The sequence below is a fragment of the Strongylocentrotus purpuratus genome, unplaced genomic scaffold (genome assembly GCF_000002235.5).
Source record: "Strongylocentrotus purpuratus isolate Spur 01 unplaced genomic scaffold, Spur_5.0 spur5_scaffold_15, whole genome shotgun sequence".
Classification (NCBI taxonomy): Eukaryota; Metazoa; Echinodermata; class Echinoidea; order Camarodonta; family Strongylocentrotidae; genus Strongylocentrotus; species Strongylocentrotus purpuratus.
In genome coordinates this window covers 10,922,828-10,941,984 of record NW_022145600.1, presented here as the reverse complement: position 1 = coordinate 10,941,984, position 19,157 = coordinate 10,922,828, and the positions used below count along the sequence as shown (strand labels likewise).

The 19,157-nt window shown below is 38.8% G+C and overlaps 1 protein-coding gene and 9 non-coding genes across 10 annotated transcripts; 1 reads left to right on the top strand and 9 right to left on the bottom strand.

Moving 5' to 3' along the window:
- Nucleotides 1-1,468: 1,468 nt before the first annotated feature.
- On the bottom strand, nucleotides 1,469-1,541 carry TRNAA-AGC. The gene has a single exon. It is a non-coding gene; the product is annotated as a tRNA-Ala (tRNA).
- Nucleotides 1,542-4,282: 2,741 nt separating this feature from the next.
- On the bottom strand, nucleotides 4,283-4,355 carry TRNAA-AGC. The gene has a single exon. It is a non-coding gene; the product is annotated as a tRNA-Ala (tRNA).
- Nucleotides 4,356-7,623: 3,268 nt separating this feature from the next.
- TRNAA-AGC lies at nucleotides 7,624-7,696 on the bottom strand. The gene has a single exon. It is a non-coding gene; the product is annotated as a tRNA-Ala (tRNA).
- Nucleotides 7,697-9,209: 1,513 nt separating this feature from the next.
- Nucleotides 9,210-11,062, top strand: LOC105445522. Its single transcript, XM_011681172.2, has 2 exons — nucleotides 9,210-9,450; nucleotides 9,617-11,062. Coding segments are annotated over exons 1-2 (636 nt in total). The 5' UTR covers nucleotides 9,210-9,448; the 3' UTR covers nucleotides 10,251-11,062.
- Nucleotides 11,063-11,863: 801 nt separating this feature from the next.
- On the bottom strand, nucleotides 11,864-11,936 carry TRNAA-AGC. Its single transcript has one exon. It is a non-coding gene; the product is annotated as a tRNA-Ala (tRNA).
- Nucleotides 11,937-12,948: 1,012 nt separating this feature from the next.
- On the bottom strand, nucleotides 12,949-13,021 carry TRNAA-AGC. Its single transcript has one exon. It is a non-coding gene; the product is annotated as a tRNA-Ala (tRNA).
- A 1,031-nt stretch (nucleotides 13,022-14,052) lies between these two features.
- Nucleotides 14,053-14,125, bottom strand: TRNAA-AGC. Its single transcript has one exon. It is a non-coding gene; the product is annotated as a tRNA-Ala (tRNA).
- A 2,339-nt stretch (nucleotides 14,126-16,464) lies between these two features.
- On the bottom strand, nucleotides 16,465-16,537 carry TRNAA-AGC. The gene has a single exon. It is a non-coding gene; the product is annotated as a tRNA-Ala (tRNA).
- A 1,011-nt stretch (nucleotides 16,538-17,548) lies between these two features.
- TRNAA-AGC lies at nucleotides 17,549-17,621 on the bottom strand. Its single transcript has one exon. It is a non-coding gene; the product is annotated as a tRNA-Ala (tRNA).
- A 588-nt stretch (nucleotides 17,622-18,209) lies between these two features.
- TRNAA-AGC lies at nucleotides 18,210-18,282 on the bottom strand. The gene has a single exon. It is a non-coding gene; the product is annotated as a tRNA-Ala (tRNA).
- Nucleotides 18,283-19,157: the final 875 nt, after the last annotated feature.

Genomic DNA, 19,157 nt, shown 5'->3' with positions numbered 1-19,157 from the left:
GATACAATGTCCTCTTGCAAACTGACATCGTTTCTCTCATCGCCTTCGAAGCGACGCCGGGTCGACGAGATTTAGACTCTTTCGACAAGATCACATTCAAGGATATTGATGAGGGGAATTTTCAAATATCAGACTGATCTGCATAATAATCAAATAAGTATCATCAGATTTATGTGAACATCTGCTGATTGTATTGTGTCGAAGTTTATGATTTGTTTTTGTTTTTATTAAACCTGAATTGAGAAGAATACGTTGGATAGTTCCATGAATACCATCAATAATCAATATCCTCGTTATACTCTGCACTGTGAATTATGTTAAAAGCAGTCTAACCTATACTGATGTAGACATTTGAACGTTTCACCTAATTTAGACAAATTCATGCATTTGCTCAATCGATTGATCTTGACATGCGATAGCTGGATAATAATTTGGTCGAACACATCAATCCGTGAAAACTTCCATTTCTAGGGTAAATGAGATGAATTAACTTTCTATGAGTGGGCCAAACTTTCGAGAATTGGAGCAACGTAACGACCATGAAACTCGAATTATTTTTCAAAACGCCATTCATTTTTTCTATAAATCTTGTATATTAACTCTTATCGTGCCAAGAACACTGTTCTGTGCATGCGCTGGCGTGCCACGCATACATAACCGGGTTTCTGTTGACATGCCATGCACACATAAACTCTCATCCGCTCGCGTGCCACGGACACATTTTCGTGCATAAGTACACAAGCTAATTGTTTATGCCTATTGTGCGATGCGCATTGCGTGCACGCATGAATGCTTACTGTATTTGTGGAGGGGGTTTATTGTTGTTTTGATTTTGTGTGCTTCACATATACCGTTACATTGGATTTTCCTGAGAAAATTGCGATATTTTATCATCAAATTTGTCAGTTTTGATCATGGCCCCTCAGATTGTGTGCGGGAAATGAGACAACGGATTGGTTTGACAACTCACTGATAGTGCTTATTTACTTTACCAAAATTAAAGATTTATGAAATGATATTGGTATCAACAGAAAGAGGGTTAAATTTCCTACAACTTTAACGTACAATTCTTTTTTATACAATATACAGATGAGATGTTATAGTGGATCAAACATAGTAACAATTTAAACTACACGCACTTGAACCAACCCTAAATTAACTTGGCACACAGGAGATTAGTAGCGGGCACAATAGGGATTAGCACTGTGGCACTGGGTGCATTGTATGGGTGGCAGCTTAAGAGTTAAATGTTATAAAAGTATAAAAGATCGTAGCCATGCCTTTTTTTTTGTTCTCTCTCCTTCTCTCTCTGTCATGTGTGTGGTATTTAGCTCTTATTTATAGTTTTTAAAAATATTAGAATCTGACGTGCTTTTGAAAATAGTATGAAATAGTTTAGACAAAATACTCATCGTGACCTAGAAAATATGGATAACAAATCCGGGATTGCACAAAACAGATCACGTTATGGAGAACCCGGGCATCGATCCCGGTACCTCTCGCATGCTAAGCGAGCGCTCTACCATCTGAGCTAGCTCCCATGAAATGGGACAACATTGGTCAACATGATAAGAAAAATTATATTCTAATCAAATCAGTTTTAACCAAATCCATTGACGAGAACGACTGCAGTTTCAAACATAATGTTAAATAGAATTGAGTTGGTAGAACTTGTAAAATCGGTATATTAGTATCAAATTCGTGATATGGACCAATATCTGAATTCTGCGACCATTGTTATTCTATGAGACCCCCCCCCCCCCCAAAAAAAAAAAAACACAAGATGAAATGGACTCACACGCTATTTTTATTCATTACCCCCCCCCCCCCCCCACCCTAACAAACACACACGGGCGGCCGATTGACATTCAAAGTGGGGGGGGGGGGCACCGAGAAAAAAGGGGACTTTCTGGAAAAAAGGGCACCTACAAAGGGAAATTTCAAAGCGATAATATACAATCTGTTAGACATTGATTGAACCCGTACATTGAGATTAATTATCAGGAATTATTTCAATATTTGTTTCAATTCATACAACATACAAGATATTGCTCTCTTTATATTTTACTTCTTCGTATTAGAAGAAAAACAAGTTAAAAATAGCCTAAAATCAATCAGGAATTATAGTTGAAAGTTTCTAACCGAGAGCAATCAAAATACAAATATCTGTTTCATTATGTATTTTAAGATAAAAATGTAAAATTATGACGTGCAATTGAAGAGAGTATGAAATAGTTCAGACGAAATACTCATAATGACCGAGATAATATGAATAACAAATCTGGAATTGCACAAAACAGATCACATTATGGAGAACCCGGCATCGATCCCGGTACCTCTCGCATGCTAAGCGAGCGCTCTACCATCTGAGCTAGCTCCCCTTCGCCTGCATGAAATGGGACAACTTTGGTCAAAATGATCAGATAAAAATATATTCTAATCAAATCAGTATTAACTAAATCCATTGATGAGAACGACTGGAGTTTCAAACATATGTGAAATAGAACCGAGTTGGTAGAACTTTTAAAATCAGTATATTAGTATCAATTTGTGATATGGACCAATATCTGAATTCTTCTACCGTTGTTATTCTAATATTCCTCCCCCCCCCCCAACAAACGATGAAATGGACTTACATGCTCTCTTTTTTATTCATCACCCCTCCCCCCACTCTCCCCCAACCCCCGACAAAAAACACAGTCTCTAAGTTTAGCTCTCCTATCAGTCCTGGGTGGTTTTGTCAGAGAACTGGAAATCCTAAAATGACATTTTCCTTTTCTTTTGATTATGTCCAACGCCGCTCCAGTCCTTTAAACTTGCGCCGCGTCGCACGAGTATACTTTTAGCCAATCAGAAGCGAGCATCCGAGCCGATAAAACAAAAGCGTGTAAACAATAGATGAAAGTGCCGGTGCTAATTACAGGGAGACAAATGGATTACTAGAGTAAATGATTTCAAATGACTTTTTATAACTATAAGTGGGGCAAACTTTCGAGAACTGGAGCAAAGTTTGATCGTAACGACAATCAAACTCGAATTATATTTCAAAACGTCATGCATTTTTCTTGTATATTGTATATTCTTGTATATTAAATGTTATAAAAGTCTAGAAGATCGTTGCCATGTTTTTCTTTCTCTCTCTTTCTCTCTCTTTATTATTTTTATGTTAGAAGTGGAAGAAAAGCAACTTCAAAGGGCAAAAAATAAATCAAGAATTGCCCTTGAAAGATCCTGACCGAGAGCAACCAGAATAAGTATCATGTGTGTGGTATCAAGGTCCTATTTATAGTGAAAAAAAGATTGGATTCTGACGTGGTTTTGAAAAGAGTATGAAATAGTTTAGACGAAATACTCATAATGACCGAGATAATATGGATAACAAATCTGGAATTGCACAAAACAGATCACATTATGGAGAACCTGCTACCGTAATTATTCCTATAGCCCCCCCCCCCCAAAAAAAAAAAAAACACAACACAACAACAACAACGATGAAATGGACTTACACGCTCTTGTTATTCATTACCCCACCCCCCCCCCCCATCCCCACATAAACATGTTGTCAGAGAACTGGAAATTCTTAAATTATATTTTCCCTATTTTTTTGAGTTTGTACAACGCCCCTCCATTCCTTTGAACTTGCACCGCGTCGCGCGGTTGTACTTTCAGCCAATCAGAAGCGAGCGCCCGAGCCGACAAAACAAAAGCGTGTAAACAATACATGAAAGTGCCGGTGCTAAACGGGGTAATAATAATTGGGGGAGGGGTTGGCAGATGGCTACTTCTTTGCTAATAAATCAATTCGTGAAAACATCCATTTCTAGCTAACGTGAGATCAAATGACTTTCTATAATAAGATGGGCAAACTTTTGAGAACTGGAGCAAAGTTTGATCGTAACGACAATCAACTCGAATTATTTTTAAAACGCCGTGAATTACTCTATAGATCTTGTATATTATATTTTTAAAGTCTAGAAGATCGTAGCCATGTTCTTTTCTTCTCTCTCTCTCTCTCTCTTGTTTTTATTTTGTTCTTCATAGTGGAAGAAAAAAACTTAAAAGGGCCAAAAGTAAAGCCAGAATTACGGTTGATAGTTTTTGAGCAAAATCAACCAGAAAACAAGTATCTGTGTCATAATTATGTGTGGTATCAAGCTCTTATTTATACTGTAAAAAATTTACATTCTGACATGCTTTTGAAGAGAGTTTGAACTATCTTATATGAAATATTCATAACTAATATGGATAACATATCCGGAATTGCACAAAACAGATCACATTTTGGAGAACCCGGGCATCGATCCCGGCACCTCTCGCATGCTAAGCGAGCGCTCTACCATCTGAGCTAGCTCCCCTTCGCCTGCAGGAAATGGGACAACTTTGGTCAACATGATCAGAAACATTATATTCTAATCAAATCAGTTTTAACCAAATCCATTGACGAGAACGACTGCAGTTTCAAACATAATGTGAAATAGAATTTATTTTGTAGAACTTGTAAAATCGGTATATTAGTATCAAATTTGTGATATGGACTAATATCTGAATTCTGCGACCATTGTTATTTTAATAGACCCCTCTCCCCCAAACGGTGATATGGACTTACACGCTCTTTTGATTCATTACCCCCCCCCCCTCAAATGAACCCACACAGTCTCTAAATTTAGCTCTACACACAGTCCTGCATGATTTTGTCAGAGAACTGGAAATTCTGAAATTATATTTTCCTTTTCTTTTGATTTTGTCCAACGCCGCTCCGTCCTTTGAACTTGCGCCGCGTCGCACGAGTATACTTTCAGCCAACAAATTGCGTGTAAACAATATATGAAAGTGCCGGTGCTAATTACGGGGTGAAAGATGGCTACTCCTTTGCTAATAAATACAGGACGTTAATTCTAAAATAGTAAGTTCAGCTTTGGACATTCTTCACGAGAAGACTTGATTCATTATTTGCTCTCGAGAGATATTTCCAGACACAGAGAATTCCAGTATTACACCTGTTTCAAGCCTTCAAGATCAAACCACAGCACTTATAATGTAAGTACACTGTTGGTCATAATGGTGGAATATTTATTTTTACCCCAGTTTAGGGAGGGATTTTAAAAAATTATTTATTTCTAATAGATCTAGATAATGGCATACATTCCCAGATTTTATTGAATATTAATTTGCGAGTGTTTGTTTTGCGTGACTGCTAAATCATATTTGTGTTACTATGCTAATCAGCTAGGGAACCTACGTCCTTGTCTCATAATTGACAGTAATGAGGATTAATGCTTCACAAAAGGGCACTTATATAGCTGATCGACACGATTTTTATCCTGGGGCCTCACAGTAACGAGGCCATTGCTTAGCCCCTGAATCATGACTGTACGCAGTGTTTGCTAGGGTACGCGGCCGCCCCCACAAATCCCCCAAAACGAAGAAAATGCAATAAATTGTCAAAAATTCATTGCATTTTCCCCCGGCCCCCAACAGGAAAAATTCCTCTGTGTGGCCATGCCTTGAACCATAATTCATGGCCCTACAGAGGAATTTTTCCTGTTGGGGGCCGGGGAAAAATGTAATGAATTTTTGACAATTTATTGCATTTTCTTCGTTTTGGGGGATTTGTGGAAGGGGCCGCGTACCCTAGCAAACACTGCGCACAGTCATGATTCAGGGGCTAAGTAATGGCCTCGTTACTGCGAGGCCCCAGGATAAAAATCGTGTCGATCAGCTATATATTAGTGCCCTTTTGTGAGGCATTAATCCTCATTACTGTCAATTATGACTTAAGGACGTAGGTCCCTTAGCTGATTAGCATAGTAGCACACATATGATTAAGCAGTCACGCAAAACAAACACTCGCAAATTAATATCCAATAAAATCTGAGAATGTATGCCATTATCTAGATTTATTAGAAATAAATAATTTTTTAAAATCCTTCCCTAAACTGGGGTAAAAATAAATATTCCACCATTATGACCAACAGTGTATATTATACACTTGTCACATTTTACTATCTTGTTTCGTACGCAGTATTAAGTATTATTTAATTTGCGGAAAGCTCTAATATGTTATACACAGTTAAATATTTTGATTATCGACCAGCATTATTACTCATCGTTATTTATCTCCCTTTCTTTTTATGTGCAGGTATCGAATGGACAATCCGCTTATGGCTTCGCCTCCCTCCTACCTTAGTCGGCCGAATCTTATCAGCCCGTCTTCAATCGCCATCACATCCAACGAACCTGACTTCAGCAAGGCCATTGCTTCCATCATCTGGTCTCGACATCGTACTCAAACGACCTGCGTCATCTTCAAATGCAACGTCCATAACTGTCCGCTGTGCCCATCAGATATCGTCAATTCAGCGTCAACGCCTACTAGCAAGAGAGTAATGAGGAGTCAGCGAAGAAAGTTTGTTCGCGCCAAGAGATCGGTCGAGCAGAAGAAAAGTTAATCGACGACAGCTTCGGCCGCGGAGTGGCCATTGCATCTGACTTCAGCAGTGTCTACGTACGGGCGTCCGTCTCATGAGCCATGGAACTTCAACTCAGACTTCAACATGAACTTCTACCCAAGCAGACTGGCTCAGCGACCCGACTGGCCATGGATGTCGTCTCCCTCATCGTACTCGATGACCTCGTCAGCCAGTAGCAGCCGCTCAGTTTCTCCGTCCAGCTCTATCGATGTCAACAGCCCAAGCGTCGATACAATGTCATCTTGCAAACTGACATCGTTTCTCTCATTGCCTTCGAAGCGATGCCGAGTCGACGGAATTTAGACTCTTTTGACAAGATCACATTCAAGGAGATTGATGAGGGGAATCTTTAAAAATCAGACTGATCTGCCTAATGATCAAATTAGTATCTTTCAGATTTATGTGAACTTCTGCTGATTGCATTGTGTCTAATTTTATGATTTGTTTCTGTTTTCATTTAACCTGAATTTAAAAGATTGCATTTGATAGTTCCATGAATACCATCAACAATCAATGTCCTCCTTATACTCTGCACTATGAATTATGTTGAAAACAGTCTAACCTATACTGATGTAGACATTGGAACGTTTCACCTAATTTAGACAAATTCATGCATTTGCTCAATCGCTTGATCTTGGCATTCGATAGCTTGATAATAATGTGGTCGAACACATCAATTCGTGAAAAAATCCATTTCTAGGGTAAATGAGATCAAATGACTTTTTATAAGTGGGACAAAAGTTTGATCGTAACGATAATTAAACTCGAATTATTTTTCAAAACGCCATGCATTACTCTATAGATCTTGTATATTTAATGTTATCAAAGTCTAGAAGATCGTAGCCATGTTTTTTTTTTATTCTCTCTCTCTCTCTTTCTCTTTCTTCAACATTTTTTTTCTTCATAGTGGAATAAAAGCAATCTCGAAGGGCCAAAAATAAATCAAGAATTACAGTTGAAAGTTTTTGACCGAGAGCAACCAGAATACAAGTATCTTATTCATAAGTGTGGTATCAAGCTCTTATTTATTGGAAAAGTATATTAGATTCTGACGTGCTTTTGACGAGAGTATGAAATAGTTTAGACGAAATACTCATAATGACCGTGATAATATGAATAACAAATCCGGAATTGCACAAAACAGATCACATTATGGAGAACCCGGGCATCGATCCCTGTACCTCTCGCATGCTAAGCGAGCGCTCTACCATCTGAGCTAGCTCCCCTTCGCCTGCATAGAATGGGACAAATTTGGGCAAGTTGATCAGAAACATTATATTCTAATCAAATCAGTTTAAACCAAATATTTTGATGAGAACGACTGCAGTTTCAAACCTATGTGAAATAGAACTGAGTTGGTAGAACTTGTAAAATCGGTATATTAGTACCAAATTCGTGATATGGTCCAAGATCTGAATTCTGCAACCGTTGTTATTCTAATATTCCTCCCCCCCCCCCACAAACGATGAAATGGACTTACATGCTTTTTTTTTTATTCATCACCCCCCCCCCCCTCCCCAAACCCCCACAAAAATACAGTCTTTCAGTTTAGCTCTCCTAACAGTCCTGCGTGACTTTGTCAGAGAACTGGAAATTCTAAAATGATATTTTCCTTTTCTTTTTATATGTCTAACGCCGCTCCAGTCCTTTGAACTTGCGCCGCGTCGCACGAGTATACTTTCAGCCAATCAGAAGCGAGCGTCCGAGCCGACAAAACAAAAGCGCCTAAACAATAGATGAAAGTGCCGGTGCTAATTACGGGGAGACAAATGGATTTCTAGAGTAAATGATATCAAATGACTTTCCATAAGTGGTGCAAACTTTTAAGAACTGGAGCAAAGTTTGATCGTAACGACAATCAAACTCGAATTATTTTTCAAAACGCCATGCATTTTCCTTTAGATCTTGTATATTAAATGTTATAAAATTCTAAAAGATTGTAGCCATGTTTTTTTTTTTACTCTCTCTCTTTATTTTTATTTTTTTTTGTAGTGGAAGAAAAGCAACTACGAAGGGCCAAAAATGAATCAAGAATAACGGTTGTAAGATTGGTGACCTAGAGCGACCAAAATACAAGTATCGGTGTCATGTATGTGGTATCAAGGTCCTATTTATAGTGGAAAAAAAATTAGATTCTGACGTGGTTTTGAAAAGAGTATGAAATAGTTTAGACGAAATACTCATAATGACCTAGAAAATATGGATAACAAATCCGGAATTGCACAGGACAGATCACATTATGGAAAACCCGGGCATCGATCCCGGTACCTCTCGCATGCTAAGCGAGCGCTCTACCATCTGAGCTAGCTCCCTTTCGCCTGCATGATATGGGACACCTTTGGGCAAGTCAGTTTTAACCAAATCTATTGATGAGAACGACTGCAGTTTCAAACATATGTGAAATAGAACTAAGTTGGTAGAACTTGTAAAATCGGTATATTAGTATCAAATTCGTGATATGGTCCAATATCTGAATTCTGCTACCGTAATTATTCTAATAGCCCCCCCCCCCCCAAAAAAAAAACACAACACAACAACAACGATGGAATGGACTTACACGCTCTTGTTATTCATTACCCATCCCCACATAAACATGTTTTCAGAGAACATGTTTTCAGAGAAATTCTAAAATTATATTTTCCCTTCCTTTTTGAGTTTGTACAACGCCCCTCCAGTCCTTTGAACTTACGCCGCGTCGCGCGGTTGTACTTTCAGCAAATCAGAAGCGAGCGTCCGAGCCGACAAAACAAAAGCGTGTAAACAATAGATGAAAGTGCCGGTGCCATTTACGGGGTGGCAGATGGCTACTCCTTTGCTAATAAATACAGGACTTTAATTCTAAAATAGTAAGTTCAGCTTTGGACATTCTTCACGAGAAGACTTGATTTATTATTTGCTCCCGAGAGATATTTCCAGATACACAGAATTCCAGAATTACACCTGTTTCCGGCCTTCAAGATCAAACCACAGCACTTATAATGTAAGTATATTATACACTTGTAACATTTTACTATCTTGTTTCGTACGCAGTATTAAGTATCATTTGATTTGCGAAAGCTCCAAAATGTTCTACACAGTTAAATATTTTGATTATCGACCAGCATTATTACTAATCGTTATTTATCTCCATTTTTCTTTATGTGCAGGTATCGAATGGACAATCCGCTTATGGCTTCGCCTCCCTCCTACCTTAGTCGGCCAAATCTTATCAGCCCGTCTTCAATCGCCATCACATCCTACGAACCTGACTTCAGCAAGGCCATTGCTTCCATCATCTGGTCTCGACATCGTACTCAAACGACCTGCGTCATCTTCAAATGCAACGTCAATAACTGTCCGCTGTGCCCATCAGATATCGTCAACTCAACGTCAACGCCATCTAGCAAGAGAGTAACGAGGAGTCAGCGAAGAAAGTTTGTTCTCGCCAAGAGATCGGTCGAGCAGAAGAAAAGTAAATCGACGACAGCTTCGGCCGCGGACTGGCCATTGCATCTGACTTCAGCAACGGCTCCGTACAGGCGTCCGTCTCATGAGCCATGGAACTTCAACTCAGATCTTAACATGAACTTCTACCCAAACAGACTGGTGCAGCGACCCGACTGGCCATGGATGTCGTCTCCCTCATCGTACTCTCTGACCACATCACCCAGTAGTAGCCGCTCAGTTTCTCCTGCCAGCTCTGTCGATGTCAACAGCCGAAGCGTCGATACAATTTCCTCTTGCAAACTGACATCGTTTCTCTCATCGCCTTCGAAGCGACGCCGAGTCGACGAGATTTAGACTCTTTCGACAAGATCACATTCAAGGATATTGATGAGGGGAATTTTCAAATATCAGACTGATCTGCATAATAATCAAATAAGTGTAAGGAGGTCGTTGGTGGCGGGCTTTAGAACCGTGACCTTCACCCCGTTCCCACCCCGCTTATAGGTAAGCAAGGCTTAGTTTTTATGTGTGTTTAAATTGTTATATTTGATAATATTGTTACTATGTTTTGTTCATATCCTGGTTTAAACGAATTAGTATTATTATAAGGCTTAAAAATATGTTCAAAGAACATGATATTTGTTAACAGAAAGGTGTAATTTAAGGCGATATTGTTGTTACGTAATGCTCAGAGGGTGTGACTTCTCAATGTACAAGTAGATTACACGTAGAGGAAATGGATGCGTAGGCTATGCCTGTACGGGTACGTGTAGAATCCATTTGTGTGTACGGTCAATTGGGCCTTGGAGTGTGACTATTGTAGTCGGGAACTTGGGCGCTAATGACTATGTGTTAGGTTTTGGTGTAGAGAAACCTGATTAACGAAGAATTATGATCTTTTAAGTTTGATTAATTATGTTAGGAATTTGTATTTGATCCAGCTTATACACTTTGGGCATTTGCATTGTCTTAAATAAGTTAAAGTTATTGTTATTAACGATTCAAATGTTTTAGTGTAGTGCACACTGTTTACCTTTTGTTGTCATAATGCTGAAAGATGTGTCGTTGTTTATTCTTGTAATTGATAACTGTTTATCATTACTTGACCCCGTTCCCACCCCGCTTATAGCGGTGTGTCCTTTACAGAATAAAGAGCACCAACTCTACTCCTCAGGCTGCCATTGTCATCTGTATTGTCCGAGGTCTACCCCCACTCATTCCGGCTACCCGTCACAATCTACCACCCCCCTTACATAAGTATCATCATATTTATGTGAACATCTGCTGATTGCATTGTGTCGAAGTTTATGATTTGTTTTTGTTTTTATTAAACCTGAATTGAGAAGAATACATTTGATAGTTCCATGTATACCATCAAAAATCAATGTCCTCGTTATACTCTGCATTATAAATGACGTTAAAAGCATTCTATCCTTTACTGATGTATACATCGAAAGTTTCACCCAAGTTAGAAAAATTCATGCATTTGCTCAATCAATTGATCTTGGCATTCGATAGTTGGTCCAACACAACAATTTGTGAAAACATCCATTTCTAGGGTAGGTGAGATCAAATGACTTTCTATAAGTGGGGCAAACTTTCGAGAACTGGAGCAAAGATTCATCATAACGACAATCAAACTCGAATTATTTTTCAAAACGCCATACATTACTCTATATATCTTGTAAATTAAATGTTAAACAAGTCTAAAAGATCGTAACATGTTTTTTTTTTTCCTTCTCCCTCTCTCTCTCTCTCTTTTCTTTGTAGTGGAAGAAAAGAGACTTAGAAGGGCAAAAAAAAAGATATTGAGAATTGCGGTTGAAAGTTTCTGACCTATAGCAACCCGAATATGTGTGGTATCAAGCTCTTATTCATAGAGTATGAAATAGTTTCGACGAAATACTCATAATGACCTAGAAAATATGGATAACAAAATCCGGAATTGCACAAAACAGATCACATTATGGAGAACCCGGGCATCGATCCCGGTACCTCTCGCATGCTAAACGAGCGCTCTACCATCTGAGCTAGCTCCCCTTCGCCTGCATGAACTGGGACAACTTTGGTCAAATTGATCAGATAAAAATATATTCTAATCAAATCAATATTAACTAAATCCATTGAAGAGAACGACTGAAGTTTCAAACATATGTGAAATAGAACCGAGTTGGTAGAACTTTTAAAATCGGTATATTAGTACCAAATTTGTGATATGGACCAATATCTGAATTCTTCGACCGTTGTTATTCTAATATTCCTCCCCCCCCCCACAAACGATGAAGTGGACTTACATGCTTTTCTTTTATTCATCACCCCCCCCCCCCCTCCCCCAACCCCCACAAAAACACAGTCTTTCAGTTTAGCTCTCCTAACAGTCCTGCGTGACTTTGTCAGAGAACTGGAAATTATAAAATGATATTTTCCCTTTCTTTTTGATTTTGTACAACACCGCTCCAGTCCTTTGAACTTGCGCCGCGTCGCACGAGTATACTTTCAGCCAATCAGAAGCGAACGTCCTAGCCGACAAAACAAAAGCGCCTAAACAATAGATGAAAGTGCCGGTGCTAATTACGGGGAGACAAATGGATTTCTAGAGTAAATGATATCAAATGACTTTCCATAAGTGGGGCAAACTTTTAAGAACTGGAGCAAAGTTTGATCGTAACGACAATCAAACTCGAATTATTTTTCAAAACGCCATGCATTTTCCTTTAGATCTTGTATATTAAATGTTATAAAATTCTAAAAGATCGTAGCCATGTTTTTTTTTTACTCTCTCTCTTTATTTTTATTTTTTTTTGTAGTGGAAGAAAAGCAACTACGAAGGGCCAAAAATAAATCAAGAATAGCGGTTGTAAGATTGGTGACCTAGAGCGACCAAAATACAAGTATCGGTGTCACGTATGTGGTATCAAGGTCCTATTTATAGTGAAAAAATTAGATTCTGACGTGGTTTTGAAAAGAGTATGAAATAATTTCGACGAAATACTCATAATGACCTAGAAAATATGGATAACAAATCCGGAATTGCACAAAACAGATCACATTGTGGAGAACTCGGGCATCGATCCCGGTACCTCTCGCATGCTAAGCGAGCGCTCTACCATCTGAGCTAGCTCCCCTTCGTCTGCATGAGAAGGGACAACTTTGGTCAAGTTGATCAGAAAAATTATATTCTAATCAAATCAGTTTTAACCAAATCTATTGATGAGAACGACTGCAGTTTCAAACATATGTGAAATAGAACTAAGTTGGTAGAAATTGTAAAATCGGTATATTAGTATCAAATTCGTGATATGGTCCAATATCTGAATTCTGCTACCGTAATTATTCTAATAGCCCCCCCCCCAAAAAAAAAAACAAAAAAACACAACACAACAACAACGATGAAATGGACTTACACGCTCTTGTTATTCATTACCCCCCCCCCCCCCCATCCCCACATAAACATGTTGTCAGAGAACTGGAAATTCTAAAATATTTTCCCTTTCTTTTGATTTTGTCCAACGCCGCTCCAATCCTTTGAACTTGCGCCGCGTCGCACGAGTATACTTTCATCCAATCAGAAGCGAGCGTCCGAGCCGATAAAACAAAAGCGTGTAAACAATAGATGAAAGTGCCGGTGCCATTAACGGGGTGGCAGATGGCTACTCCTTTGCTAATAAATCAATTCGTGAAAACATCCATTTCTAGCTAACGTGAGATCAAATGACTTTCTATAATAAGATGGGCAAACTTTTGAGAACTGGAGCAAAGTTTGATCGTAACGACAATCAACTCGAATTATTTTTAAAACGCCGTGAATTACTCTATAGATCTTGTATATTATATTTTTAAAGTCTAGAAGATCGTAGCCATGTTCTTTTCTTCTCTCTCTCTCTCTCTCTCTCTTGTTTTTATTTTGTTCTTCATAGTGGAAGAAAAAACTTAAAAGGGCCAAAAGTAAAGCCAGAATTACGGTTGATATTTTTTGAGCGAGATCAACCAGAAAACAAGTATCTGTGTCATAATTATGTGTGGTATCAAGCTCTTATTTATACTGTAAAAATTTACATTCTGACATGCTTTTGAAGAGAGTTTGAACTATCTTATATGAAATATTCATAGCTAATATGGATAACATATCCGGAATTGCACAAAACAGATCACATTTTGGAGAACCCGGGCATCGATCCCGGTACCTCTCGCATGCTAAGCGAGCGCTCTACCATCTGAGCTAGCTCCCCTTCGCCTGCAGGAAATGGGACAACTTTGGTCAACATGATCAGAAACATTATATTCTAATCAAATCAGTTTTAACCAAATCCATTGACGAGAACGACTGCAGTTTCAAACATAATGTGAAATAGAATTTATTTTGTAGAACTTCTAAAATCGGTATATTAGTATCAAATTTGTGATATGGACTAATATCTGAATTCTGCGACCATTGTTATTTTAATAGACCCCTCTCCCCCAAACGGTGATATGGACTTACACGCTTTTTTGATTCATTACCCCCCCCCCCCCCCTCAAATGAACCCACACAGTCTCTAAATTTAGCTCTCCAAACATTCCTGCATGATTTTGTCAGAGAACTGGAAATTCTGAAATGATATTTTCCTTTTCTTCTGATTTTGTCCAACGCCGCTCCGTCCTTTGAACTTGCGCCGCGTCGCACGAGTATACTTTCAGCCAACAAATTGCGTGTAAACAATATATGAAAGTGCCGGTGCTAATTACGGGGTGAAAGATGGCTACTCCTTTGCTAATAAATACAGGACGTTAATTCTAAAATAGTAAGTTCAGCTTTGGACATTCTTCACGAGAAGACTTGATTCATTATTTGCTCTCGAGAGATATTTCCAGACACAGAGAATTCCAGTATTACACCTGTTTCAAGCCTTCAAGATCAAACCACAGCACTTATAATGTAAGTATATTATACACTTGTAACATTTTACTATCTTGTTTCGTACGCAGTATTAAGTATTATTTAATTTGCGGAAAGCTCCAATATGTTATACACAGTTAAATATTTTGATTATCGACCAGCATTATTACTCATCGTTATTTATCTCCCTTTCTTTTTATGTGCAGGTATCGAATGGACAATCCGCTTATGGCTTCGCCTCCCTCCTACCTTAGTCGGCCGAATCTTATCAGCCCGTCTTCAATCGCCATCACATCCTACGAACCTGACTTCAGCAAGGCCATTGCTTCCATCATCTGGTCTCGACATCGTACTCAAACGACCTGCGTCATCTTCAAATGCAACGTCCATAACTGTCCGCTGTGCCCATCAGATATCGTCAATTCAGCGTCAACGCCTACTAGCAAGAGAGTAATGAGGAGTCAGCGAAGAAAGTTTGTTCGCGCCAAGAGATCGGTCGAGCAGAAGAAAAGTTAATCGACGACAGCTTCGGCCGCGGAGTGGCCATTGCATCTGACTTCAGCAGTGTCTACGTACGGGCGTCCGTCTCATGAGCCATGGAACTTCAACTCAGACTTCAACATGAACTTCTACCCAAGCAGACTGGCTCAGCGACCCGACTGGCCATGGATGTCGTCTCCCTCATCGTACTCGATGACCTCGTCAGCCAGTAGCAGCCGCTCAGTTTCTCCGTCCAGCTCTATCGATGTCAACAGCCCAAGCGTCGATACAATGTCCTCTTGCAAACTGACATCGTTTCTCTCATTGCCTTCGAAGCGATGCCGAGTCGACGGAATTTAGACTCTTTCGACAAGATCACATTCAAGGAGATTGATTAGGGGAATCCTTAAAAATCAGACTGATCTGCCTAATGATCAAATTAGTATCTTTCAGATTTATGTGAACTTCTGCTGATTGCATTGTGTCTAATTTTATGATTTGTTTCTGTTTTCATTTAACCTGAATTTAAAAGATTGCATTTGATAGTTCCATGAATACCATCAACAATCAATGTCCTCCTTATACACTCTGCACTATGAATTATGTTGAAAACGGTCTAACCTATACTGATGTAGACATTGGAACGTTTCACCTAATTTAGACAAATTCATGCATTTGCTCAATCGCTTGATCTTGGCATTCGATAGCTGGATAATATTGTGGTCGAACACATCAATTCGTGAAAAAATCCATTTCTAGGGTAAATGAGATCAAATGACTTTTTATAAGTGGGACAAAAATTTTGATCGTAACGATAATTAAACTCGAATTATTTTTCAAAACGCCATGCATTACTCTATAGATCTTGTATATTAAATGTTATCAAAGTCTAGAAGATCGTAGCCATGTTTTTTTTTTATTCTCTCTCTCTCTTTCTCTTTCTTCAACATTTTTTTTTCTTCATAGTGGAATAAAAGCAATCTCGAAGGGCCAAAAATAAATCAAGAATTACAGTTGAAAGTTTTTGACCGAGAGCAACCAGAATACAAGTATCTTATTCAAAAGTGTGGTATCAAGCTCTTATTTATTGGAAAACTATATTAGATTCTGACGTGCTTTTGACGAGAGTATGAAATAGTTTAGACGAAATACTCATAATGACCGTGATAATATGAATGACAAATCCGGAATTGCACAAAACAGATCACATTATGGAGAACCCGGGCATCGATCCCGGTACCTCTCGCATGCTAAGCGAGCGCTCTACCATCTGAGCTAGCTCCCCTTCGCCTGCATGGAATGGGACAAATTTGGGCAAGTTGATCAGAAACATTATATTCTAATCAAATCAGTTCAAACCAAATATTTTGATGAGAACGACTGCAGTTTCAAACCTATGTGAAATAGAACTGAGTTGGTAGAACTTGTAAAATCGGTATATTGGTATCAAATTCGTGATATGGTCCAAGATCTGAATTCTGCAACCGTTGTTATTCTAATATTCCTCCCCCCCCCCACAAACGATGAAATGGACTTGCATGCTTTTTTTTTATTCATCACCCCCCCCCCCCCCTCCCCAAACCCCCACAAAAATACAGTCTTTCAGTTTAGCTCTCCTAACAGTCCTGCGTGACTTTGTCAGAGAACTGGAAATTCTAAAATGATATTTTCCTTTTCTTTTTATATGTCTAACGCCGCTCCAGTCCTTTGAACTTGCGCCGCGTCGCACGAGTATACTTTCAGCCAATCAGAAGCGAGCGTCCGAGCCGACTAAACAAAAGCGCCTAAACAATAGATGAAAGTGCCGGTGCTAATTACGGGGAGACAAATGGATTTCTAGAGTAAATGATATCAAAAGATTTTCTATAAGTGGGGCAAACTTTCGAGAACTGGAGCAAAGTTTGATCGTAACGACAATCAAATTCGAATTATATTTCAAAACGTCATGCAATTTTCTTTAGATATTGTATATTAAATGTTATAAAAGTCTAGAAGATCGTTGCCATGTTTTTCTTTCTCTCTCTTTCTCTCTCTTTATTATTTTTATATTAGAAGTGGAAGAAAAGCAACTTCGAAGGGCCAAAAATAAATCAAGAATTACGCTTGAAAGATTCTGACCGAGAGCGACCAGAATAAGTATCAAAATTGTGTGTGGTATCAAGGTCCTATTTATAGTGGAAAAAAATAGATTCTGACGTGGTTTCGAAAAGAGTATGAAATAGTTTAGACGAAATACTCATAATGACCGAGATAATATGGATAACAAGTCCGGAATTGCACAAAACAGATCACATTATGGAGAACCCGGGCATCGATCCCGGTACCTCTCGCATGCTAAGCGAGCGCTCTACCATCTGAGCTAGCTCCCCTTCGCAGGATATGGAACAACTTAAGCGTTACACCTTGTAAAATATAAATAAATATTGATGATAATATATTATTAAACAGAAGTTTAAAAATATTATACATCAATTAGATGGTATTAGTTGGACATGTATAATGATTAAATTAATATACACGGCCCTTCTAATTATTCTCCCCCCACCCCTCCGACCCACAAAAACAAACAGAGACTCCCGATATAAGATGTGTTCGTGGTTCTATTGTCCTCTTATCCTTTTAACTTGCGCCGCTCCGTGTGATTAAACTTTCAGCCAATCAGAATCGAGCGCCTGAGCCGACAAACAACAGGGTGTAAACAAAAGATGAAAGTGCCCATGATTATGGTAGGGGAGGGCGACTTGTTTAAAAGGACCAAATAGTTATCAAGAATTGCCGATGAAAGTTTCTGAACGAGAGCAATACGTAAAGCATCTGTGCCACATGTGTGGTATCAAGACTGACTAAATTTGAAATTCTGATGTGCTATTGTAGGGAGTATGAAATAAAGACAAATACTTATAATGACCTAAAAATGAAGATAAAAGTTCCCGAATTGCAGAAAAGAGATCGCATCTTGGAGAACCCGGGCATCGATCCCGGTACCTCTCGCATGCTAAGCGAGCGCTCTACCATCTGAGCTAGCTCCCTTCGCTGGATATGGAACAACCTTATTCAACTTTGACAGAAAATGTATATTTGTCTTGATATCTAAATGCTTTAAAACAATTGAGTACACTTAATAGCATATTCGCCCTATGTTAAACAACTATCCAAGACTGTTTATCTCATAATACTACCACTGAATGTAATAGTAGCACTAAGATTGTTATTACTATCTGCTTGGCCTTCATAAATTATATTTGACTAGATGCTCTTTGGTCACTTTTACTCTCTTTCTACTTTGCCCTAGTTCCCCGATTTTACATACTCTTTGTATTTATTACCCCCCCCCCCCTCGTTACCTTAACTTCAAAAACACATACATACAGTCCCTCAGTTTAGCCCTCGCGTCATGACTTGCCTGGGTAATGCTGTCCAACGACGCACCAATCTTTCGAACTTTCGCCATGTATCGTTATTATACTTTCAGCCAATCAGAAGCGAGCGTAGAGGAAAAACATGTTCACAATGTTACTGCCTGTCTTTAGATGAAACAGTGCAGGGCAATTACTTCATACTGATATATTATTTTACTTCTCCTTTCTGCTTCGTGGTCTTGTTTCCCAGGCTTGTTTCTGTTATGAGGTGAAAAGACGAACTTCGACAATCAACCAAAGTAATGGTACTGGATTTCACATTGAAATTAAACCACGCAACACTCGTCGATGAGGAATGATCGAGTATACACCACATTTCGCGTTACACCTCGTCAAATAGAAGAAAACAATGATGATAATGATAATACAATAATAAAACAGTGGTTATAAAATATTATACATCAATTATATGGTATTAGTTGGAAATGTATTATGATTAAATTAATATACACGGCCCTTCTAATTATCCCCCCCCCCTCCGATCCA